Below are 26,282 nucleotides of genomic sequence, written 5' to 3'. Positions count from 1 at the left end.
TTATCTTATGTTCCCATATTGCCACCGTTATCCACACTATGGTTTGAAATGCTTAGTTTCCTGGTGGATTAATTGCTGTGCATATCACTAGTTTTGTGTTGCCTCTATCCCTCTCACTCCCAATCCTTTTGTGACTTTGTTCTTCAAGGGAAAGCTGAGGAGAAAACTTTCCATTCGAAACATCTTTCCCATCTCTGGTTGATAGGAATTATACGTTACCAATTCTTACTCAAGAGCGAACACCATTTTATCTTTTCTTTCTTTGTGCTATAACTATGATGATTGGCCATTAAATCTAGACCTTATGATTACAATTTGTATCGTATATGATGGTTTTCTCTGTGACTTGAGATGTTTTTGCCTCAGTTGTCTTCTGCTGAAACCCTCATTCATGTCTTTGTCACCTGCAGAACATCTATCACAGTAGTTTTCCAACCAGTCTTTCTGGTTGGGCTCCCACATTCCAGTAAACTTCAGTTCATCCAAAGCTCTACGACCTTAATCTTATGCTGCATCACATCCCAATCTCCAAACAATCCTATTTCCATTCACTCGTTTTGATTGCCAGACCAGTAATACCTCCAACCTAAAGTTCCCATCCTCCTTAAATCCTGTTATTATTGCCCATTCCCTCTCCTTGTAACCATTTCTATGCCTATAATCTCTGCACCCACCCCAGAATTTTCTGTTTCTGATCCATATGTGCATCCCTTAATCTTTGCCCCTTAATTTGAGGCTGTACCTCCAACTACCTCATCCCCATGCTCTAGTATTTCCTCCCGAAGTCCTTCAACCTCTTCTCTTGAATTGCAGAAGCTCAAATGTTCTTGTAAGAGAAGAAAATGATTAACATGATAGAGGTGCTCCTTTGTTTCACTTTCACAACACTGCAAGTGTTCTCTTTTGGTAGCCTAGTTCAATACAGTATTTCTGGCTAACTCTCTCTACCTCACTGTTGGTGATCAGTGATGCTTCTGAAATCTCTGCTCCCAATGCATACTGATAGTCAGAAAGCTGAACAGTTTAAAATTTGAAACTAGCTGCTATCCCAGATTGTTGAACCTTGATCCTACATTAGGTATTGGGTTAGCCTCAGTCTGGGTCACAAACTCACCATTATCTTTTGATTGAGTTAATTACCTTATTAACTTGGATGGCAGTCATTCTATCAAATTTTTGGTGAGGTAGGAGGAGTTATTAAACCCACGTGACCCCTGAGAAGCCAATGTCATTGGATTTCTGTTTGGTCTCAGAAATCTTCATTGAGTTTCAAAAGTTCCCTTGTGATTGAATGTTTCCATTTTAAAGACAGATTAGCTTTCTTTACAAATAGATAATAAATGTATACTGATGATTCAGGGAAAGGGAAGGGAAATTAGACTGTCTTAATTACTATGGCACAGAGACAGCATGTACTCGATGGGCTAAATGGCCTCCTTCTGTGTTGTAACTATTCCATGATTCATTTTATGGATCATAAAATGTTCTTTAAATGTACTATTGAATCTGGTTTTTGGTTCCTTGTTAATATCTCTTCCTTTAAATTGGAATTCATTTCTATTTCTTATTGGTTCCGTGAAATGCCTTAGGTTGGGGGTGCGATGGGGTGTAGGTGGTGTAAGACCATTTGACAGAGGAGCAGAAGTAGGCTGTTCAGCCATTCAGTGAGATCATGGCTAATCTGATAATCCACAACTCCATTTTTCTGCTCTTTCCCCAGACCACTTGTTTTTCTTACCTGATTGAAAATCAATCTCTTTCAGCTTTGAATATACTTAATGGTCCTGTCTCCGCAGCCCTCTGCTGTAAGGATTCTACAGATTCACTAGCTTATGGAAGAAAAAAAATTCTCCTCATCTCTATCATAACTAGGTAGCTCTTTGAAATTATTTTCTTTGCCCCTAGACTCTCCTTCAAGAAGAAACAACCTTTCTACATCTACTCTGTGAAGTCCCTTAAGAATATTATATGTTTCAGCCTCGCTTCATTTGAAAAAATCCCTCCATACCTTGTGAACCTTCTCTGGACTGCCTCCAATGCCAGTGTATCTATCCTTAGGGGACCTAAACTGTTCACAGTGTTCCAACTGTGGTCTGACTAGTGCCTTGTATAGTTTAAGATTTCCCTATTCTTAGACTCCATTCCCTTTGAAATAAAGGCCAGCAATCCATTTGCCATCCGTATTTATATTCTGTAATGGTGCTATGTAAATACAGTTTCTTTTTGTAATCAACAATAAATGAGTGTTGGATAAAAATGGAATAAAGTACATACAGTAAAAGGACAGGGCAATACATAGAAAATGTGATTGAGAAGCATCATCTAATTCATCAGATCCTTTCATGACACTTATTTCAGGTAAACCCTTCCAGCATAGAACACTAGGAAAAAAAGAATATTTTCTTCAGAAATGTCCAATAATCACTAATCTTAAGATAAATGATAGCAATACCAGAGCATTTATCTGATCCCATCTGACATGTATCACATCCTTACTCAGGCATGTGTATAATCCAGGGTAGCATTAAACCATAGATACCCCTCGTAAATCTTTTTAATTAGTTGTCTTCCAATTATTCATCCAACTTTTCTTTAATGGTTCACATGAACACAATATTAACATTTTCAATCATTTCATCTACTCACTGCACATGGACGAAAGCATTCTCTGTCGCAAAAATCTGAGGTTTATTAATTTTATTATCCAATTCTGCAGTACCATTCAAATGTTACCTGAGAGTAAGGAATTAATGAGACTCTAAAACCAGAAGTGTTGGAATAAAGCCCTAAAAGTGTTATTTGAGGCTGAGCACATTTAAACTCAGGTGTACTGACATGATAGTTCCAGGCAGAAGCTATCAACGTTTTCAACTCAGAAGTTAGAGTCACAATTATCTTAGTGTTATTGAGAGTGAATGAAAAAAAATCCCTTGTGGGAGCACTGAACAAGAGTTACTTTTAGGTATTGTATAAGGGAATGCTTTGTTTGGAATTTATAAAGGAGTGTTTGGAATTAAACACTTCTACCATGTGTTTAAAATATCTTTGTATTGCTGCTATAATTAAATAGTTTAGTTTATTCTTTTTGTTTGTTAAAAAAACTTCTGTTCTATTGTTAACACAAATTTTGCAACGCTGTGTGTGTATAGGTCAATGAGAGACCAACTCATTGAAGCTGTAGCAAAACATGGTGTATCAAGCCAGATTTCAATGTGAGATTTGACTTATCCAGCACTAAATTAATGGGATAATAACAATACAAAGACAGTGGCTACAACATGTCAGAGGTTAAGAATCCCGATGGGAATAACTCACCTTTTGACTTCACAAAAGCCTGTCTATAAGTTGGGAATGTGATGGCCTAAACTACAGTTGCCCGGATTAGTGCCATTCCAAAAACATACAAGAAGCTCAGCACCATCCAAGACAAAGCCTTGCTCCTGTTATCTACCAACTTCAACAATCATTCCCTCCACTATCAATGTTCAGTAGTTAATTTGCATGTGTGTCATTATCACCCTTAGCCTTTAAAAGAATTATCTGATCATAGAACATAGAACATTACAGTGCAGTGCAGGGCCTTCAGCCCTCGATGTTGCACCGACCTGTGGAACCAATCTGAAACCTATCTATCCTCCACCATTCCATTTTCAACCATATACTATTCCAATGACCACTGAAATGCCCTTAAAGTTGGTGAGTCTACTACTGTTGTAGACAGTGCATTCCACACCCCTACTACTCTGAGTAAAGAAATTACCTCTGACATCTGTCCTATATCTATCACCCCTCAATTTAAAGCTATGCCCCCTCGTGCTAGCCATCACCATCTGAGAAAAAACGCTCTCACTGTCCACCCTATCTAACCCTCTGATTATCTTATATGTCTCAATTAAGTCACATCTCAACCTTCTTCTGTCTAACGAAAACGGCTTCAAGTCCCTCAGCCTTTCCTCATAAGATTTTCTCTCCATACCAGGCAACATCTTAGTAAGTCTCCTCTGCACCCATTCCACATCCTTCCTATAATGTGGTGACCAGAACTGTACATAATACTCCAGGTGCGACCGCACCAGTTTTGTACAGTTGCAGCTTTCAGTACTGACCACTCCCCTTTCATCATACAGGTTACTTCTAAAACATGAAAGCTGTAGCCTAGTCTCATCTGTTTACGTATAAACAAATTGGCCTCCCAATACCCTTTTCATCTCTGTACCAACCCAGCAGATTTGGAGTCCAGACTGTTTTACGACCCCTCTTAAAAATCTCAAGGATGCAGTATCCTTGAGAAAAGGAAGAGCTTTTAGAAAAAGGACCAGCTTTGTGACAAAAGAGGGATTCCACTGATTTATAAACACTAACATTAGATCGCTATTGATTCCAGAAGCAATTTATCACTCCAGCTTCACTTAAGAAGCAAGAAACTATCCTGAGAAACATGCTACAGGAGACATTTTAACTGATGATACTCTCACCTCATCTCCCAAGCTCTCTTCCTTACATGCTGATGATTTTCTGAATTTAAAAAAAACTGACAATATGTGCAGCAGTTGGCATAGAAACTCAGCCCCACGTTGGTAGCTGTCAAAGTTCAGCTATATTCCTACCCATCAAAATAATGAAAAGATAATAGTAAAAGCATAATTAATTTCTTTAAGTGGCTGGGTTTATCATAGACTTTCAGGATAAATTTTACAAGCTGGCAGTCCTAATGCTGAATTTTACTTGATGTGAATAGAGCTAATGTAATCAGTGTGTCTGATTCACAACTCCTTTCAACTTCCCAGTTGAAAAGTTTGGCAGCTTTAAAATTCAGAAAGGCTACAAGCGCTACTGTCTGATCTCTCTGTAGTTGAGGGAACATCGGTGCCAAGAGAGATCATTTGGATAGTTTGCCCTTAAATCTAGACATGCACAAATCTCTGCACAATGAAAGTAATTTTTTAAAAAAGGGAATGTGATTCCAAAGATTATTAAAGTAGAATACAAGTGCATTTATGTTGTAAAACCTTAGTTTTTGAGGTGGTGGAAGATTCAGAATTAACTAACTACTGAAAATTAAACAACAAAGCAGGTGTTGTAAGAATCATTTCTCTAAAATGGCAAATACAAGTGTACAAATGAGAGCGTAAATTCAATTCTTTACATTTTCACTGAGTGAATGCTGGATTAGTCTCGGTTGTGCATCAGAGACTGGATGTGTGTCAGGTTACCTCTGAGGGCTACGTTTTTCACAAAGTGTTCAATTTGACTTGCTTTCCTGCTGTTCATTGCTCAAGAATAGCATGAGGCAGAAGGTATGAACAAGCATAATGATTCTCTCTCCTGCCATGTGTGATCATCAGGATTAAGGCCAGCAGTAAGCCATTCAGCCCATCGATCCTGCTTTGCCATTCAATAAGTTCATAACTGCTCTGACTGCGACTTGAACACTTGCCTCTTTTCTGTAAATCTTAACCAAGAGAATTAAGATTGAGGTCTACTCACGACTGGTTACGTGTTGTTCAGTGTCAAGGGTACAAGCATTGTTGATTAGAAATCTGCTTATTTATTCTTCAATGTATTCAATATTCCAGACCCTATTTCTCTCTGTGGGAAAAAAATTCCAAAGACTAATGACTTTCTAACTGAAGAAATTCCTTCTCCTCTCTACCTTAAATGGGAGACCATTTATTTTGAAACTGGTCCCCTAATTTTCAACTCTCCCACAACAGGAAGCATTTGTCAGCGTCTAGCCTGTCAAGCTCTCTCAGTATCTTATATGTTGTAATGAGATCACCTTTCATAGTTCAAGTCCAGTGTGACTTCTTCAGAATTTCCTTAGACTGTTCTTCGGAATTCGTTCTGAAGAAGAACCATATCTGGCCAGAAATACTAACTCTGTTTTCCTCTCTCTACAGAAGCTGCCAGACCTGCTGAGTTTCTCCAGGATTCTCCATGGAGAATTTGCTGAATATATTTTTCTTATAATATTAATATTATTAATATATTATTCTGTTGTGAAACACTAGCAGCAAAATTATCAAAGCAAAGTCTTACAGGGCCACACAGCAGTTACATAGCACCGCCCATGAGCCCTTCCCTGACAAATGTTTGAGAATTTGTCTGTGTCACCTCCTTTAATGAGGAATTTGGCCACTTCCTGCTGCCATTGGTCTCTTTTCCCTTCCTCCATTAGTCATTAGCTCTTCATGAATAGCAGCATACAACAAACAACACACTAATAGAAACCACAATCTGTTATACTGTACTGATTGGGAGTGCTTTTGCCAGACTCAGCAAGGGCCTGCATTCTGCAGAAAAGAGAATCAAGATTGAGGTCATAGAGATGTACAGCACGGAAACAGACCCTTCGGTCCAAATTGTCCATGTCGACCAGATATCCCAACCCAATCTAGTCCCACCTGCCAGCACCCAGCCCATATCCCTCCAAACCCTTCCTCTTCATATACCCATCCAGATGCCTTTTAAATGTTGCAACTGTACCAGCCTCCACCACTTTCTCTGGCAGCTCATTCCATACACGTACCACCCTCTGTGTGCAAAAGTTGCCCCTTAGGTCTCTTTTATATCTTTCCCTTCTCACCCTAAACCTATGCCCTCTAGTTCTGGACTCTCCCACCCCAAGGAAAATACTTTGTCTATTTTTCCTATCCATGCCCCTCATGATTTTATAAACCTCTATAAGGTCACCCCTCAGCCTCCATCGCTCCAGGAAAAACAGCATTAGCCTATTCAACCTGTCCCTATAGCTCAAATCCTCCAACCCTGGCAACATCCTTGTAAATCTTTTCTGAACCCTTTCAAGTTTCACAACATCTTTCTGATAGGAAGGAGATGAGAATTGCATGCAATATTCCAACAGTGGCCTAACCAATGTCCTGTATAGCCGCAACATGACTTCCCAACTCCTGTACTCAATACTCTGACCAATAAAGGAAAGCATACCAAACACCTTCTTCACTATCCTATCTACCTGCGACTCCACTTTCAAGGAGCTGTAAACTTGCACTCCAAGGTCTCTTTGTTCAGCAACACTCCCTAGGACTTTACCATTAAGTGTATAAGTCCTGCTAAGATTTGCTTTCCCAAAATGCAACATCTCACATTTATCTGAATTAAACTCCATTTGTCACTTCTCAGCCTATAGGCCCATCTGATCGAGATCCCATTGTAAGCTGAGGTAACCCTCTTTGCTGTCCACTACACCTCAAATTTGGTGTCATCTACAAACTTACTAACTATACGTCTTATGCTCACATCCAAATCATTTATATCAGTGTTAAAAAGTAGTGGACGCAGCACCGATCCTTGTGGCAGTCCACTGGTCACAGGCCTCCAGTCTGAAAAACAACCCTCCAACACCACCCTTCTACCTTTGAGCCAGTCTGTATCCAAATGGCTAGTTCTCCGTGCATTCCATGAGAATTAACTTTGCTAACCAATCTCCCATGGGGAACCTTGTCGAATGCCTTACTGAAGTCCATATAGATCACATCTACCGCTCTGCCCTCATCAATCCTCTTTGTTACTTCTTCACAAAACTCAATCAAGTTTGTGAGACACGATTTCCCATGCACAAAGCCATGTTGACTATCCCTAAACAGTCCTTGCCTTTCCAAATACATGTACATCCTGTCCCTCAGGATTCCCTTCGACAACATGCCCACCACCGACGTCAGGCGCACTGGTCTATAGTTCCCTGGTTTGTCTGTACCGCCTTCCTTAAACAATGGCACCACATTAGCCAACCTCCAGTCTTCCGGCACCTCGCCTGTGACTATCGATGATACAAATATCTCAGCCAGAGGCCCTGCAATCACTTCCCTGGCTTCCACAGAGTTCTAGGGAACACCTGATCAGGTCTTGGGGATTTATTCACTTTCATGTGTTTCAAGACATCCATTTCATCCTCCTCTATAATATGGAATTTTTCAAGATGTCACCATCTATTTCCCTACATTCTCTGTCTTCCATGTCCTTTTCCACAGTAAGTATTGATTCCATAGCAGACTGGTCACATGTTGTTTAGTGTCAGGGCACAAGGTTGGAAAGCCTTGGCTGAAGTTGGCAATGGGATTCTAAAGCCCAGACCTCTTTGCAACTGTCCAACTGCCCATTCGCAATGTACAATGAATCATAATCCCAATGTGAAAAAAGAAAATCAGAAACATTTGTGTTCCAAAATGCTGTAGCTTTCTCTTCATGACCAGTGATTACCCAAAAATGGCATAAATGGCAACTCACCCAACTGGAAAGCTGGTAGCTCCAATCATTGAAGTGCATGTAAAATGGGAGACAATCATGTTGGCCTTTTGTACAATTGCTTCAAGCCTCCGCAGTAACAGTTTGCCAACACAAGATGTGACAAGTGTACCCACACACGAAAGGAGCTTCGCACCACCATGCGGTAGAACGATACTGCTGCGTCATTTACACAACAGCGCTTTGCAATGTAGCTATTTCAGATTCCTTTCAAATCTGTCTTTGTTTGGAACACATGGTCGCGTCTTTTTATTCTTGTGATGCCTGAAGAGAATATCAGTATAAATTGATTTCCTCGTGGTAACCATAGAAACCTGATTTTTTGTTATGCAGTTAAAGGTTTTTTTTTCAAATACACACAAGGAGATTCCTGATGGCATATTGTGTGAAGTAATTTCCCTTGAAAGTTGCCCTTTTATCGCATGACTGCAGGAAACTAGGATTTGTGCCACAGGGGCCCATTTCAAGCTGACAGGCCAGAACAAGGGATAAGTAATAACAGAAAGCATTGGCACCACAGCTCTGAGCAAATGGTGCACACTGACTGGTGGTAAAATGCCAGGGGTTCAAACTCCTGTGGGCAGCTTCTATTGGTTGCTTGTGTTAACCCTGCCAATTTATAAATGGAAATTACTTGAGCAGTTTGAGGAAAAGATCCAGCCACCTGTGTCCTGAGACAGAAATACTTCAGGAATGAATGCCCACATGTCTGGTATTGTATTTAATAGTTAATGAACAAATCAGGGAGACCTAACTCTAACAAGCTCCTTGTCCCTTTGTTGTAATGTAGTTGTAATTGTTTAAAACAAAACAGATGTTTCAAACCAATTTACACCCAATGAAGTCACATGTTTAAATTTAGTCATTTCCTAATGTAGAATGTGCAGCAGCAAGTTAGTTCCCAGCAAGCTCCCTGACAAAGTGCATCCTGCATTTTCCCTACTCAGAAGACTTTAAATATGTGTCATAATGTTAGTTGCTGCAATCAGGAATTTCATTTCCAGTTTTTCTCCAAGTTGTTCCCTATTTCTCTCTCTCTCGTTCTTCGAGCTCAATACTGGCTCTCTGTTTTTGAAGACAATTTGTCAAATTTATGAATTTAAAATACACAGCTATGAGCAACTATTGGATATAGATGAAAGATACACTGAAGAAATAATACCACAATTTAAATAGCACCCTGTAGTTCCAGAAATCAAAATCACTTCACGAACTGCAATCACTTCACTAATAACCTTTAACCCTCTAATCTTTTAAACTTTCCATTCTTCACACACAGTCTTCATTAAAGTAAGTTGTCTCTTCCGTTATCAGGAAATCTCCTTCTCTCATTGATGACGGATGTAGTGAATGATCAGGTCAGATTTTCCAATGTGCAATTCAGAAATTCAAGAAACACAATAATCTTTGGACAAACAACACCCCGGTGGGCTTTTCAAATTCCTTTGGATTGGAACTGGACAAAGGTTGAGTGAACCAGGTCTCCTAGCAACTTGCACAGGGTCAGTTGTCTTGGGCAGATTGTAATCTTAGATAGAGACTGTGCTACAGGCCACTGTGAATCTGACTAAAATTTTGAACCATCTTTTACACAATACTTTGGATGTGTTCGCTGGGCAGGTCCCAGCTCTGAAGGAGGTCTCCTGATCTTATTGAACGCGGTTAGAAAATGAGATAAATGAGTAAAGTACAGTAATTGCACCAAAGGTGAAACACTTGTTGCTGTGAAAAAGGAACTTATTCAAAGAATAAGAATGATCTCAGTACATCAATTTAAGCTTGAATGGTCAGTTTCTCTTGCCAATTTAAAAATATATATTTCATGGGTGTGGGTCCACATTTGTTGCCCATCCTTAATTGCCCTTGGATTGAGTCGCTTGCTAAGCCACTTCAGAGGGCAGGTAAAAGTCAACCTCATTGTTGTGGATCTGGAGTCACATGTAGGCCAGACCAGGTAAAGATGAAGGATTTCCTTCCCTAAATGGTAATAATGAATCAGATTGGTTCTTAGGAAATTCAGTGATAATTTCAATCACTGTGACTGAGGTTAGATCTGATTTCCAGATTTTCCTGAATTACATTTCATCAGTTGCTATGCTGGCAGTTGAATCCATATCCCAGACTATTAATCTGTGCACTATGTGTATTGCCAATACCACTTTGCCATCACCTCCCAGTGACAGAATTAGAGTGTCAGTCCTGCCTTTATTTCAAAGTCGGAAGAATATTGATTTAAACCCAAAACAAACACTTGGACCAGGGGTTTACTGCAGGATTTAGATTGTTAATGTTGGGACAAAAGTGGGGTCCAGTATCCATCATGGCTGGTGGCAGGGATAGCCTAGTAATGTTACTGGAGGCAGACTCCTTATTAGCTGCTTCCAAACCCTGCACAATTACAGATGATTGGCAGGTTCCTGGGGCACAAAATAACTTGTTGCTTTTTTTGTCTGGCGGCTCCTGTTGAGGGTTATATTTTGATCTTCAGGGATCCTTTTTACAGAAATAAAATCCTTTATTTGACAACACAATCACATTACCTCCTGTATTTGTATTTAAGTAACAAGTATTTGTACACCTAGAGAAGCTGCATTAGAAGGATTCATCAATATTTTCAATAATTGTGATCAGTTAGTTCAATTTAAAGCCTCAGTGCCCATTGTAAACATGGTTTCCTTGTACAGCACAGTGTTTCAAGTGTCTTAAGACAATGGGAAGAAGTTAACAAAGAAGTCTTTTTTTCCCTGAATAACTGATATATCTCCACACATAAGGTGCCATCCCCTTAAGCACATCTTCCAGATAGGTGCAGTCAAACCTATTTGTTTCCTTCACAAATGTAAAATGTTGGAAGACTTTAACCAGGAAGTTACTATCCTCTTTGCTGTATCTTCAATCTCAAGCTCGCATTTTAATTTAACTGCTGACACAGTATTTCCTGAACATAAGCCTTGAACTAGAGGTTCCACATCCATTTGCAGGTAATCCGTTACCGCTGTGATTTCAAGTTTTTTCCAGTTCCTAGTTAGCTGAGGTGTTTCTTTGTTGACAGATTTGAAGTTCTTCTCTCTTCTTTACAGCAGTACTGTTCCCCTATCTCATGTAGCCTCCCTCTCTTTTCCTTCTTTGTAGTATCCCTCTGTCACTTACCATCAGGATTCAGGCATTTGCCCGAAATGTCGATTCTCCTGCTCCTTGGATGCTGCCTGACCTGCTGTGCTTTTCCAGCACCACACTCTCGACTCTAATCTCCAGCATCTGCAGTCCTCACTTTCGCCTAGGATAGGTGCATTAGTCAGGTGTAAATATAGGATAACAGGGTACAAGAATGGATGTGGATGGGTTACTCTTCGCAGGGTTGGTGTGAACTTGTTGGGCCAAAGGGCCTGTTTCCACACTGTATGGAATCTAATTCTCTCTTGGAGCCTTCCTCTGACTTCCACTTTCCTTGCAGGCTCACTCCCCCTCCTTCTAGTTAAATGACCAGCAGTTGCTTCCGGTCTTCCCATCCCCCCATCCCCATTACAACCTCCCATATTCCCCAGCTCATTTTTGGCTCCCTTATCTCTCCCCACCATTCTTGTGGCCGCCATGTCTCCCCCAGCTCCCCCAACTTATTTACGGCCTCCATTCTTCCTCCAGGCCTGTCATAGAAGTGCTGCCTTGGTTAAAAAGGTATGTCCTGAAACCACTCCCTGGCCTCACGGAGTGATAGGCAGAATCACAACACATGAGTTGCTTCCTCCTCCCCCCAGCACCGGGAAGTCTCTATGGCAATGGGATAGGGAGTCATCTGATGCAGTTCCCCAAAATTTTTACCAGCTCCCCACACCCCCCAACCAACCATCCAGTTCCTACTATCCACCATTTTACTGAATCATATAACCATTGAGCTCATAATTTATGTTGTCATTTTTTATGCATTTCTACATTGCTGGAGGCCTTGTTTCCTGGATGCTGTGTTAAGTTGAGACAGTCTGCCTGCCTAAGTACTTTCATAGCGCCTGTAAGTAAATAGAAGACAATATTTATCATAAAACATGGTGGAAAAATAGGTGAACAGGTCATTAATTTAATTTTACCCCATATTGGCATAAACATAAAGCCTGGAGATTATTCCAGTTGCAGACCCTGGAATCAATCTTTTGGTCTAAAATTAATACAGCGGGCAACTAGCAATGGTTGCTCACTTTCAGCCCAACATGTTGGAGGATGAAATATTGATTGAGTGCCTGAACAGTGGGCATGATGTCATGGAATTTCTAGGCCACCATTTTCTCCAGTCTCCTTGATGCAACGAATTGAAAAATCCATCTTATTTGGTTATGTCGTGGAATGGAGGGTTTCCATGTCTTAACTTTGTCACGATGGATAGATGTTAAACAGGGTGGAAGGGAGAATGTAGATGGTGGGGGTTGGGTGCATTACTGTAACTAACCATCATGATCAGGATTCATTTTGATACCTTGGTGAGAAATGCATGCTTAAGAATAAATTGCCAATGTTTTTCAAAACATTCCTGTGGAAAATCAATGGAAAAACCCAAAAAGCATCGCTGTTTAAGTTTTCGAATTTGGAGAGTAAGATGAGATTCCTTTATTTTTGTTTGTCTTCATAATGTCAGCAATGGTGTTTTAAAATTTTTACAGTGACTTACGTGGCCCTTTCTTTTATAGATGGATGAGATAAAGAGCAAAGACAGAGTCATTCTTGCCTTGGAGAAGGACCTTGGCGTTCAAACAGGCCACACTCAGAAGCTCATCCTTCAGAAAGAAGCCCTCGATGAGCAGCTGGTACAGGTGAAAGAAGCTGAACGCTACTATAGCAGCCCCAAGCGTGAGTTTCCGAGTGCTGCAGGGGACACCTCCGACCTGATGGGGAACCATGTAAGAAGCTCATCATATTTCATTGGAATACAGCCTTTTAGCTGCTAATAGACTAAATAACTTTCCTCTCATTAATAACACTGTGTAATGACACTCACTGCATTGTTCCTTTCACAGAATGGGAGAATAGAATGATTTCCCAACCTCCTTTGCCATTTAATGGCTATGCACGATCAGCATTGTGGTTCATCTCCTGACTGTGATCTTGAAGCTTTTCTTGATTTTTCCCAATCCCGATGTGCTGGGTGAAGAGGAATGGAGGAAATGAATTTTATTGAGCTCATCTCCAAATATTGTTTAGTTTCACAACCTAATTGACCTTGTCTTCAGCATCCCTCTTTCGAAAGTATTTGTTCTTCCCCCCACCCCCCCCCATCCATTCAACCTTCCAACAACCTTGTAACCATGGCTTCCAGAAAGATTATTTGAATATTATTCTTTAATGGGGTTTTGGCTACACTGCCAAGGCCAGCATTCATTACCCATCCCTAATTGTACTTGAATTGTGTGGCTTGCTAGTGCTTTTCTGTCAGGAGGCACTTTGAAGCTAAATTCACATGTACACCAAATCTGATAAAGGTGTTAGATTTCCTATTCACAATTAACAGGATAGCCTTTTGCAACAATCAGTGACAGTGTCAGTAGTGATGAGCATGAAATTAGCTTTATGTTTGTTCATTGAATTTTAAAAAAAATTTTCGAATCAACTCATTCAGAGATGTTATTGCACACCCCTGGAAGCCATGCAATGCCAACTCTACTGAAGTTGAACCCAGGTGTTCTGGCACAGAGGTAGATGTGCTACCACTGTGCCACAAATTCTACCCACTGCTTTCTTGGAATCCCTACAGCGTAGAAACAGCCCCTTCAGCCCAACAAGTCCACTCTGACCCTCCGAAGAGTATTCCACCCAAACCCATTCCCCATTGCTCTACATATACCCCTGAGTAATGCACCAAACCTATACATCCCTGAACACTAAGGGCAATTTAGATTCTCTACAGTATGGAAACAGGCCCTTCGGCCCCACAAGTCCACACCAACCCTCCGAAGAGTAACCCACCCAGACCCATTTCCCTCTGACTAATGGCAGTTTAGCATGGCCAATTCACCTGCACATCTTTGGACTTTGGGAGGAGACTGGAGCACCTGGAGGAAACCCACACAGACACGGGGAGAATGTGCAAACTCCACACAGACAGTTGCCCGAGGGTGGAATCGAACCCGGGTCCCTGGTGCTGTGAGGCAGCAGTGCTAACCACTGAGCCACTGTGCCGCTGCAATTTGGGATGGCCAGTTATCCTAACCTGCACATCTTAGATTGTGGGAGGAAGCCAGAGCACCTTGAGTTAACCCACGCAGACACGGGGAGAATGTGCAAAACTCCACACAGACAGGCACCCCAGGCTGGGATCGAACCCAGGTCCCTGGCCTTGTGAGGCACCAGTGCTAACCACGCAGCCACCATGTTTTGAGGGATTGGAAATATTGTTGCCAGAGCATTACCTGGGCCTTGCTACTACACCGCCATTATTTCTTTGAAAAAGTGCCATATATTAGGTTTCTCATCAAAGACCCACGGAATGAAAAGGGCCGTAGTACCGAGAGTATGAAATCAGCCTTGACTGAAAGTAGTGGCGAACAATTGTTTCCCACCTGGAGTAAGGTATACAGTGAAGTTAGTATTGGGATCATTGCTTTTCTTGACCTATGCTAAGTACCTAAGTTTGGATGTACAAGGCATAATTTTAAAATTTGTGGATGGCATAGAACTTCGAGGAATTTGAACTGTAAGAAGAATAGTGATAGACATCAAGAAAATGTAGACTGGCTTGTGGAATGTAAGACACGTGGCAGATGGTATTTGGTGCAGTGAAACATTTTGATAGGATGCACAAGGAGAGACAGTATAAAGCGCACAATTCTAAAAATCCAAGAAGAGAGGTAACTGAGGGCATATGCGTACAAATCATTGAAGCTGGCAGCGCAGTTTGAGAATGCATTTCCTAAAGAATACAGGATTCTGAACTTTATAAGAAGAGGCATGAAATACAAATCAAGGAATTTCACTTGATCTTGATTACACACTGGCTCATCTTCAACAAAAGTATTGGGAAATTGTGCCAAATTGTGGGACTCCAATTTAGCAAAGATGTAACTGCATTGGAAAGAGTGAATAAAACATTTGTGAGAATTGTTCCTTGGGTAAAGGAGTTCATTCATGTGAATATGTTGGAGAAGTTGGGGCATTTCTTCTTGGACGAGAGGATGTCGAGAGGAAATTTGATAACGGTTTTGAAAATCAAGTTAGCTCTGGGAAGAATCGACAGGAACATTTTCTCCATCTTGGTGGAAATGTAGAGTCACTTTAATGATGATAGCAAAAGGCAACATGAAGGACATTATTTTTAACATAATTAAGATGTTACAATCCAGAATGCATCACTGAATTTTGCAGTAGAGTCAGCTGTAAGTGTAGCTTTCAAATGAATATTCGATAATTACCTGAAGAGAGAAAATTTGCAGGTGTACAGAGAGAAAGTGAGCCAATGGAACCAGCTGAGCGGCTTTTTCACATGAGCGGTCTTTTTCTGTGGAGTAGCCATTCTGTGATTCTATACTGCAATTCTATTAATAGATCTGACTGTTACATTGTTGGCGAACATTCACCAGTGATTGAGAAGTCAAGACAGCTAAGTATGAGATGATGATCAAGCCAAGCCATTTTAGCTATTCAAAACCAATATTGTAATGGACTATACAGCATCCCAAATGGCCACTGCATTTACGTTTTGAGGAGTCAAAACTGAGGCGAAATATTGAGATTATTTGGCTTCAGGTTTTTGTTTTACATTATATGTAGTGATTGTAGTAGTAATATCCAGTGATGAATATTAGCTCTAAATTATTTCTTTACGCGTTATATACAATTACTGAAAGTATCACATATTGTACTAATATGATTCACAAACAGACAATGTATTTGTAGGTGTTTCTTTTTGTTTTAAAAATAATAAGAAATTTGCAATATTTTCAATTTGTTGTATTATTTACAGATTAAACCATTAAAGGAGCAGTATTCCTTAAAGGGGAACTTTAGTGTCAGGGTAAGTACAAAGAATGATCTGTACTTACCTTTACATTATTCCTTTGGTAACTGGACTAAGTGCCAGAATTACATGTACTTATTCCTACAATGATTATTTGATGTAGGATTAAGGACAGGATGCAGACTTACCTTAACATGGATCATCTTCCATTGGGATAAGTGCAATGCTCTGCATTTATACCAATAACATGTACACCAATGCATTTTGTTTTGCAGTATATTTGCAACTGCAGAGTTGCTCTTAGAAGCCCTTTGTATAACTCTTGTCTTAGAATGGATATGCTGTGACATATCATTAAATATTATGCTCACAGGTTCCCCACAAGTTGTCTCATTGTGAGGTTGTCAACCATAGACCAAGTCTGTCCACAGAGAGTTCCCTCAGGTTTTCAGTAGATTCTCTGTCAGAGATATAAATGATACGAGATACAGAATGAAGGTTGTCTGCCATCCTTCCAGTGGGAGCTCAGAAAGGCAGAGAAATACAAGAGCCATTGAAGAAATTATGCACACCATGTCAAAAACCATTGTTGCAGTCCCCTTACTCAGTTATGACCTTCCCTACTATAATCAGTGTGATAAGGTTGCTATGCATTTGTCATTTGAAGACGTTTAGCATGGTAGATTTTAAATTAGAGCTTACCTACATGTATAAAAATGAATTTTTAAAAATGAAATATTAAGTGTGCAGGTAACCTGAAGATAAATAAAAATGAAGAAATAACATCTGTTTTTTTAATGAAAAGCAACAGAAGGCGTAACATCTTTATTTGACTACTATGAGATAAAATAATTCAGGTTTAGAAGGATGTTTGATATGGAAAACCACGCTTAACTTCCATTTGCTCATCATTTGTCAATTCTAAACACTGTATTGAAATCTCTCCATTGTCTGAATTGCTGCTATTTCAGTTCTCATGTTGCAGCTGAACAGGATATTGGTTAGGCCACTGTTGAAATATTATGTGCAATTCTGGTCTCCTTCCTATCGGAAAGATGTTGTGAAACTTGAAAGGGTTCAGAAAAGTTTTACAAGGATGTTGCCGGGGTTGGAGGATTTGAACTATAGGGAGCGGCTGAACAGGCTGGTGCTGTTTTCCCTGGAGCGTCGGAGGCTGAGGGGTGACCTTATAGAGGTTTACAAAATCATGAGGGGCATGGATAGGATAAATAGACAAAGCCTTTTCCCTGCAGTCGAGGAGTCCAGAACGAGAGGGCATAGGTTTAGGGTGAGAGGGGAAAGATATAAAAGAGACCTAAGGGGCAACTTTTTCACACAGAGGGTGGTATGTGTTGGACTGAGCTGCCAGAGGAAGTGGTGGAGGCTGGTACAATTGCAGCATCTAAGAGGCATTTGGATGGGTATATGAATAGGAAGGGTTTGAAGGGATATGGGCCAGGTGCTGGAGGTGGGACTAGATTGGGTTGGGATACCTGGGCAGCATGGACGTGTTGGACCGAAGGGTCTGCTTCCATGCTGTACATCTCTATGACTCTATAACTCTCCATCCAAAGACTGAGAGGAACTCAGCCACACCACAGCATCCCTGGTGAAGCCCTCCATTTTAGAATTAACCCTCTCAATTTCTCTGCCATGCTACTTTCCTCACCTTCAGAAGCCTTCTGGACCCCTACCTTCTCATCTCTATTCTCTTTCAGTTTATCTAAGTTCTCCCTTTTCCTGCCAGTTCCCTCCAAGCCTTTTGCAAAGCAATGGAATGATTAAACACAATTATCATGGGCTTTTTAATGCTTTATTAGAAAGCCAATTTATAATCTAAAATATATATTGCACCATTCCTGGCAATGTGTTCTTCATAGATGTGATAGGTTAGTTCACAAGTAGCAGTGTATAACACTGTGTATACCTCTCTAGGGTATAACATTTCCTCATGAGGAGAAATATTGATCACGTCTTGCTGATACTGATTTAACCGATGCTGTTTATGTCAGACCATAGATATTTTAAAACAATACATTTGTCTAAAATATTTTCATTTCAAAATCAAGGTGGACAGTACACATCAGACTGCATAAGCTACTTCTTGCTTAGGTTCAAAACATTTGGTTTCCTCAAAAGTTAAATGTTCTACTCCAGGTATTGCTGGAATATAAGAACAGGAATGGCTTGTTCAGTACTTGGGTCTATTCTGTCATTTAACAACCACAATGGATTCTGACCTAACCTGCCTAACCTAACCTAACCTAAGTTTTCCACATAACTTTGCTATTAGCAAATAAAAATCCTTCAGTTTTTGCTTTGAAATCTCAATTGATCAAGTTCCCTTTCAAGGGAGAGCGTTTGGGATTTCCATTAGATCTAGTCGCAAGATGCAACATTGTCTTCTGTTGTCATGGTACATTTCCAGTGCTTTGGCTTGTCTCAGTTGCTTTTTTTAAATTTTACAATGTCAGCTGCACTAATGGTTGAGTGGGCAGAAGGACTACTCAGTGCAACAAAGAGCTGTTTGGAGCAGGACATCCCAGGTTTGACTTCCAATCTATTCTGAGTTAAGTGGGCTTTAAACATTTTCAGTAAAGACACTGTGTTGGCATTGAGGATTTCTAAGTAAGTTAAATTATAACTAGATTCAACAAGTCTTGACAGATTTCTGTAACTTAGTCTCAGAAAGACACTTTTTATTCAAGTGTGATTATGCGGTTGAAGTATGTTATAGGGCATAATGGGATCCAAATTGTGAAACCGCAATAGCTGGACTGCATTAACTTCTAATTTCTCATATTAGTACCTTGAAAACTGAAGATTTAAATACAGATTTACCTCTTTGGGGAGCCATCAGACCCCTGTACTATAAATGAATTTGTGGTATATAGAAACACATGATTACACACTTCCAATGTGTTTAATTTTTCCTGCTAGCCATTGTATTAGGTTGTCTGTGTAAGATCATCTATTAGGTGAAGGTGTATGCTATAGGTCTTAGTCTGAGTCAGCCTCCAACAGGGCATTTTACCTGATGAGGCAATGCTTATCTTATCTCCTGTAACATTAGGGTGACACAGTGGTTCAGTGGTTCACACTGCTGCCACTCAGCACCAGGGACTGGATTTAATTCCACCCTCGGGTGACTGTATGTGTGGAGTTTGCACTTTCTCTCCTTTGAGTGCTCTGATTTCCTCCCATAGTCTAAAGATGCACAGGTTAGATGTATTGGCCAGGCTAAACTGCCCACAGTATCCAGGAGTTGTAGGCTCGGTAGATTAGGCAAGGGAAATGCAGGGATGGGGTGGATCTGGGTGGAGTATTCTTTGGAGGGGCCTGTTGTGGACTCGGTGGGTCAAATGGCATCCACATGTAAGGATTGTATGATTGTCGAAGAAACTGGATGTGGGTAATTTTGCTTTGAAGATTACTATCTATAATGTACATTCTTAAGGCAAGTAAGTGTCTGGTCTAATATTAAACTATTTGTTTATAACAGAGGAGGATGCATCCGGTATAGTATGATGCTTGGTGTAAACTGGAGTATGAGATTTTTTTTAGCCTCAGGTCACATGCTAGTCACGTGCAGTGATGGTATCATGAGCATGGTTCTAAAAGATATACTGACATCCTGTTAGTGAGACCCCACATGCCAGGTCCCTGACAATAAGAACACATTGATTTTTGGCTTGTTTCCATTGTTAAATTGATGCAGGATAGGATCACTTTGCCTGAAAGGCATGGCTCAAAAGTGTATTTGAAACAGACTCTAAGCTTCCTCTAAACAATTGGTGTGAACAGAGGCATCTTTCTGCCTTCCACTAATGATTCCCAGATATTGACATTGCCCAACTGGCCAGTCCAGAAAAGAGGAGAGAAGGGAAGGGGGTGAATCAATGAGAACTGATAACAATTCTCAGGATTAATGAGACCAGAAGGAGCACTGGCCTTTCTTTCAAGTACCCCATGACAGAACTTTATAAAATATTGCATTGGTGGTGGCACATCTGGAGAAGTTGCACAGAGCAAGCCCAATGCGTGATTTACACAGTTAAGCCCAATTTCAAGATTCAAGAGCAGCTTCTTCCCTGCTATTATTAGACTTTTGAATGGACGTCTCAAATGTTAATTCTGATCTCGCTCTCTGCACCTTCTCAGCGTCTGTAAAGTTTCATTCTGCACTCAGTTCTGCTACCCTGATACACTTTGTATGGTACGATCTGCCAGTACAATACACAAAACAACACTTTTCACTGTAATTCGGTACATGTGACAACAAGAAATCTATCAATCAATTTCAGGATAGGGTTCTTAAACAGGCATATATCATCTCAATCTCATTGCACAGCATTTGCACCTATTGCCTATTTAAGGTGCCTGTCAGATGTGTGTGAACATTATACAGGAGAGTAGGGGATAGCTGTCTTTTAAATGCCCTTGAGATGAGGATACTGAACCACAAAATTACTCGGTTTTTTTCCCACATGGAAAATTGGTGTAACAGGGACTGATATTTTACCCTCATCTACCTCAGGCCCTGCTGTTGAGGAAGCATTCATCTCATCACTTTTATACTGGTACCTAAAGGCCACTTACTGTCTAAAACACTGTACACCCTCCTGACCTTTTAGAAAAGTTAAACTGCAACCATTTTGCTGTAACTATGATTATATGTTTAGATTGGGAATCAGTTTAGCTCAGTTGACTGGATCGTTGGTTTACAGAGTGGTGTAATGCCAACACCTTAGGTTCAAATCCATCACCAGTTTGAGGTTACCATGAAGGACTCTCCTTCTCAACCTCTTTCTTCACCTGAGACTTGGTGGCCCTCAGATTAAGTCACCACCAGTTGCTTCTCTCTCTAATGAGAGAGCAGCCCCTATGGTCTGGTAAGACTGTGGCGACACAACATGTTTAGACTAAGATAAAATCATGGAGAGATAGTACCATTTCAGCTGAATGGTCATAACTAAGAACAACAAGGTAACTTTACATGAGGTATCATTAAGCTTAATGAGAATAGAGTCTGTATTTGGGTGTGACAAACTCCCTTCAGAATTACTCCGTGTAAAATTAGAATGACTGTTTGGGTTCTGTACGTCAGTGGAACTTGACAAGGAGGACATTTAATCTCCGATGTGCAAAATATTTGTGTGTCTTTGTTGACATTTACATACAACTGATGTTAATATTGTTTTATTACTATCAAAATCATCATTTAATTTCTTGCTCTGAATTCTCCAATAGGAACCACAACTGGACGAAAGGGATGTAAGACGGTTCCAGCTGAAGATTGCTGAACTAAATGCTGTGATTCGAAAGCTAGAGGACCGAAACACACTGTTAGCAGATGAGAGGAACGAACTGGTAAATGCAATAACTTGTGCCCCACTTTAGTGAATGAGTAAGCCACGTGAGTAATTAATGCTGTACCAAACTAGTTTGTTTTTGACTGGGAAAAGACAAATATAAAATGTTCCACTTCCAGGCAGAATGTGAAATATTTGAAAGGAATACCCTGAAGAATTTGTCTGCTGCCTTTCGCAAAATGAATGATTGCCTGTTAAAAACGGGCTGTGATAATGTTAATGAACTTATTGTGCTGTTGACAACATTTTGCTGAAACTTATCACAGGTGACTATGAATTATTTTTGCAGTTGAAACGTGTCCGTGAGACAGAGAGCCAGTTAAAACCACTCGTAGAGAAGAACAAGCGCTTGACTAAGAAGAATGAGGACATCATGCAGTCTGTACAGAGGATGGAAGATAAGTTAAAAAAGCTGACCAGAGAAAATGCAGAAATGGTACAAGATACAGTTGAAATGTTATGTATATTAGAATTCAGGGCATAGCTTACAGCACAGCAAGTAGACTTGGAATTAACACATAAGTTTCTGACAAGGTAACAGTGAGATGATTGGCACTTGCTGTTATTTACATCTAAGTCTTACAGCAATAACAGGCAAGGGTTAGACGTGCAATTAAATGTTGAAATCCAAAGGTTTCTGTTCAAGGTGCTCCACCGCCGGTTTTGCAAAAATAGCATCTTGCTGTTGACAACGTATTAAAATACACAAACATTGTGAGATAGCGGTATTTTGCATGTTAGATACGTATTAAGCTCACCACATAAAATTGTCTTGTCCACTTCTGTGTACGTACCCTTTTAATGATATTTTAGAAGTTAATTACCGCCGGCCAACCTTTCCAGTTGGAAATTATCCATTGAATGTGGAGTCCCATTCCATTAGGTTTGAATTGTTATAGATTTTAAAAATGTAAAATGTAAGACTGAGAAGAAATCTCTCAATTCAATCAATCTTTCCTCCTCTTTTCTGCTCTTTACATTCCTAATGTGAAGTTGAATTCCTCTATTCTAACTTGACTTCCATCTCAGTCTTTGCACTGTTAATTCCACAAATGTATCAATGGGTTTTGTAGGGAGCACTTTGTTCAAGGCCTCTGAACTAGTGGACGACAAGGTGTGAGTCCTGAGTCAGAGCGTCTGGTCCTTCATCAAGTGAATGCAGGGGAAATGGAATGATGCGTCTCATTTGTAGTTAAAAAGCAATCTTTACCTTATTAAGACTGTGACAAGCAAAACAAAACGCACGTAGAATCCGGTGGCGCATCATTTTGAGCACTCTGCATTTGTAGTGTAAAGTTTAACTTCATTTAGGAAGTACATTCTATCAAAATTGTTTTATTGTCAAATGTCTTGTTTACTTGATTCCAAAGTCTACATGATGTGACTGGGAAAAAGTATAATGTGCTAGCAGAAGGCATGGATGAGTTGGACCAAAGGGTTTGTTTCCATGCTCTATGATTCTATGACTGTAAGTGCTGGTCTCTACTCTTATATATGTTAACATTTGTAGGGATTTTCATACAGGGTACTTTTAGTCATTTGCTATTGCAGAATTTGAGTATGTATCATGCATTGAGATTTACATGTTGTGATAGGCAGCGAAAATGTTTCAGTGATTCATGAAGATTTTATTATCAAACATAAATCTCCACCTTTTCCTGCTGGATCTTTTCTCCAGAAGCTAACACCTCACTGGGGAAGAACTTAGCTCTTTTTGTTTTGTTTTGTTTTATATCTGGAAATGCTATCATGCACAGCTGAATGGCTTTTCCCACTAGTAAAATACCCATGGCAATTTTCACCCATTAACCACCATCACCACTTAACCACATTTCTTTCCATTTAATCAAACTATATACAGTGCTCAACAGGACAATGATAACTTAGCTCTTTTTTATTTTTTTTATTTTCAGAAGTGCTGTCGCACACAACAGAACAGTTTTTACTCCCACCATCAAATCCAAGTCAACATAGCTCTTTAGTTTTTATAGAGAATTTAGGGTTTTTTAAAATCTCTTGACTGTTTTAATCCATAAATGCTATTATTCACAACTGAAAGAATGCTTAACTTTTTTAAAAAACATATTTTCTAATTAATCTATTCTAATTAATTCAGTGATGTTATTATATACCTCTGGAGCAGGTAGGATTTGAACCCGGATCCTAGCCTAAAGATAGGGACACTACTACTGAGCCACTAGAACCCTCGGAACTTAGCCCTTAAATGCAATGCCCAATGATCAACATTTTGCTCTCCATCAATTCTAGGGTGTGGTCTGTTTGAGCCTTAAAGCTATCTGCATTTCTAACTCTGATAGCGTATTGTTAAAAGGAGACACAATTTGGTGAAGCTTTTTGTTTTGCATTCATCAGGTCATTCAGAATATTAGCGATGTTAATGGAAACAATATTTTATACTGTATGAGAGAAGAGCACAGCTTCGTTGGTAAATGGACTCAGATTAGTAAAAATGTTACCATTGAGAATGCACTAGTTAGATGATGACTGATGGATAACTGCCAAGATTTATTTAATGTTCAGTGAAGCAAGTTGGTCATGGGATTGCCCTGAGGAATGAACTAGAGAATGGCTGTCACCTGTGTTGTTAATTTGAAGCAGGCACAAAATCTGTACATGTTTCGCAAAGTTCATGGCCCTGTATTTTTTCAAGCTTACATAAGATGTGAATGTCACTGGCGAAGTAAACATTAATTGTGTATCCCTAACTGTCCTGGAAAAGGTTATGATGAATTGTTTTCTTGAACCACAGCAGACTTCGGGGTATAGGAACAGTCACAATGCTGTTAGGAAGGGAGTCAACTGGATTTTGATTCAGTGACAGTGAAAGAGCAGTGATGTAATTTTAAGTTGTGATGATGTGTGGTTTGAAGGAAAACTTGCATGTATGGTTTTTCCATCCCTCTGTTGACTTTGTCCTTCTATGTAGTAGAGATTGCGGGTTTTGCAGGTGCTTGCAGAGTAGTCTTGGTAAGTCACAGTAATGAATTTTGCAGATGGTACACCCTACTGCCATGTTTCAGTGCTGAAGGCAGTAGATAGGATGTCAATCAAGTGGGCTGCTTTGTCCTGAATGGTATCAAGCTTCTTGAGTGTTGTTGGGGCTGCATTCATCCAGGCAAATTGGGGAGTATTCCATCATACTCCTTACTTGTCCATTTTGAATGGTGGACAGGCTTTGGGGAGTCAGGAGATGAGTTAATTGCTGAAGAATTCCTAGCTCTCGTAGCCACAGTGTTTATAAGGCTAGTCCAGTTAAATGTTTGGTCAGTGGTAACCACCCGAATACTAATAGTAGAGTATACAACAATATTAATTCCACTTAATGTCAAAGGACAATGATCAGACAGTCTCTTATTGGAGATGGTTACTGCCTCCACAAATGTTTATTGTGACTCATCATCTCAAACCTGGATGATGTCTAAGTCTTCCTATATTTGAACATGGATTGCTTCAGTATCTGAGGTGTCATGAATAGTGTTGAACATTGTGCAGTCATCATCAAATATCCCTACTTCCAGCCTTATGATAGAAGGAGTGTCATTGAGAAGCAGCTGAAGTTGTCTGGGTCAATGACAGTATCCTGAGGAATCCCTACAGAGATGTCCTGGAGCTCAGGTGATACATCTCCACCTATCACAGCTATCTTTCTTTGTATCAGATCTGGCTCCAACTAGCAAATAGTTTCTCCCCGATTCCAATTGACTCCAGGTTAGCTTGGAACACCTTGAGGCCATGCATAGTTGAATATTGCTTTAATACCAATGGCAGTCATTCTAGTTTCACGACTGGATTTGAGCTGTTTTGTCCATGTTTGGACTAAGGCTGTAATTAATTCAGGAGCAAGTAATCCTGCTGCCACACAAACTGATCATCAGTTATGCCATTTGCAAATTCTATTTGACTTCACTGTAGATGATCTATTCCATCACTTTACTGATGATGGAGTGTAGACTACTTGGACAATAATTGACCAAGGTGCAATTGTCCTGGTTTTTGAGCACAAAACCTATCTGGGTAATTTTCCCCAATGTTGGATAGATGCCAGTGTTGTAACTGTAGTATTACTTTGGCTATAGGCACAGCTAATTCTGGAGCACAAGTCTTCAGTGATCCTGTCAGAATGTTGTCAGGGCTCATAGCTTTTGTGGTATTGACAGGCTTCAGCAGTTTTTTGATATCATGCAGAGACAATTAAAGTGGTTGAAGACTGGCATCTGGTTGAAGCTGGGGACTTCAAGAGGAGGCTGAGGTGGATCATCCACGTGGCACTTCTGACTGAAGATGGATGTAAATTCTTCAGCCTTGTCTTTTGCACTGGTGTGCTGGACCTAGTATTAAATTGTTGATATTTGTGGAGCCTCCAATTAGTTGTTTAGCTATCCACCAACTTTCACAACTTACTATGGCAGGTCTGCAGAGCTTAGGTTTGATTGTTTTTAGGATGACTTAGCACTGTGGATTGTACTAATATATGTAGCTCACAGTAGGCATATATGGACCACTTTGCAAGCCTGACTGACCACCTTAAATTGGTGTAATTTTGTTAGTTGCCATGAATTCTCCATGGCAGCACATCTGCCAATCAAAGTTCAGTTGCCAATAATGAGCATTCTCTTGTCATACATTATAAATGCTTCCTTTTACTTTGTTATTCTTGCAAATGTCCTGATGAGTGGAAGATGCAAAGT

General features: G+C 40.1%; 1 protein-coding gene across 5 annotated transcripts in view; it reads left to right on the top strand.

Moving 5' to 3' along the window:
* LOC140485657 (janus kinase and microtubule-interacting protein 1-like) overlaps positions 1 to 26,282 on the top strand; it is a 355,381-nt gene that overhangs the window by 206,627 nt on the left and 122,472 nt on the right. For 3 of the 5 annotated variants that reach the window (XM_072584036.1, XM_072584038.1, XM_072584039.1), the window contains exons 5-8: positions 12,942 to 13,151; positions 16,208 to 16,258; positions 21,452 to 21,571; positions 21,863 to 22,009. In XM_072584036.1, coding sequence (XP_072440137.1) covers positions 12,942 to 13,151; positions 16,208 to 16,258; positions 21,452 to 21,571; positions 21,863 to 22,009 — 528 coding nt within the window. The remainder of the gene's footprint in view (positions 1 to 12,941; positions 13,152 to 16,207; positions 16,259 to 21,451; positions 21,572 to 21,862; positions 22,010 to 26,282) is intronic. The other 2 variants (XM_072584037.1, XM_072584041.1) reach the window with 1 other exon arrangement.

The sequence above is a fragment of the Chiloscyllium punctatum genome, chromosome 14 (genome assembly GCF_047496795.1).
Source record: "Chiloscyllium punctatum isolate Juve2018m chromosome 14, sChiPun1.3, whole genome shotgun sequence".
Lineage (NCBI taxonomy): Eukaryota > Metazoa > Chordata > Chondrichthyes > Orectolobiformes > Hemiscylliidae > Chiloscyllium > Chiloscyllium punctatum.
The sequence above is the reverse complement of the archived record's forward strand: the minus strand, read 5'-3'. Positions and strand labels throughout refer to the sequence as shown.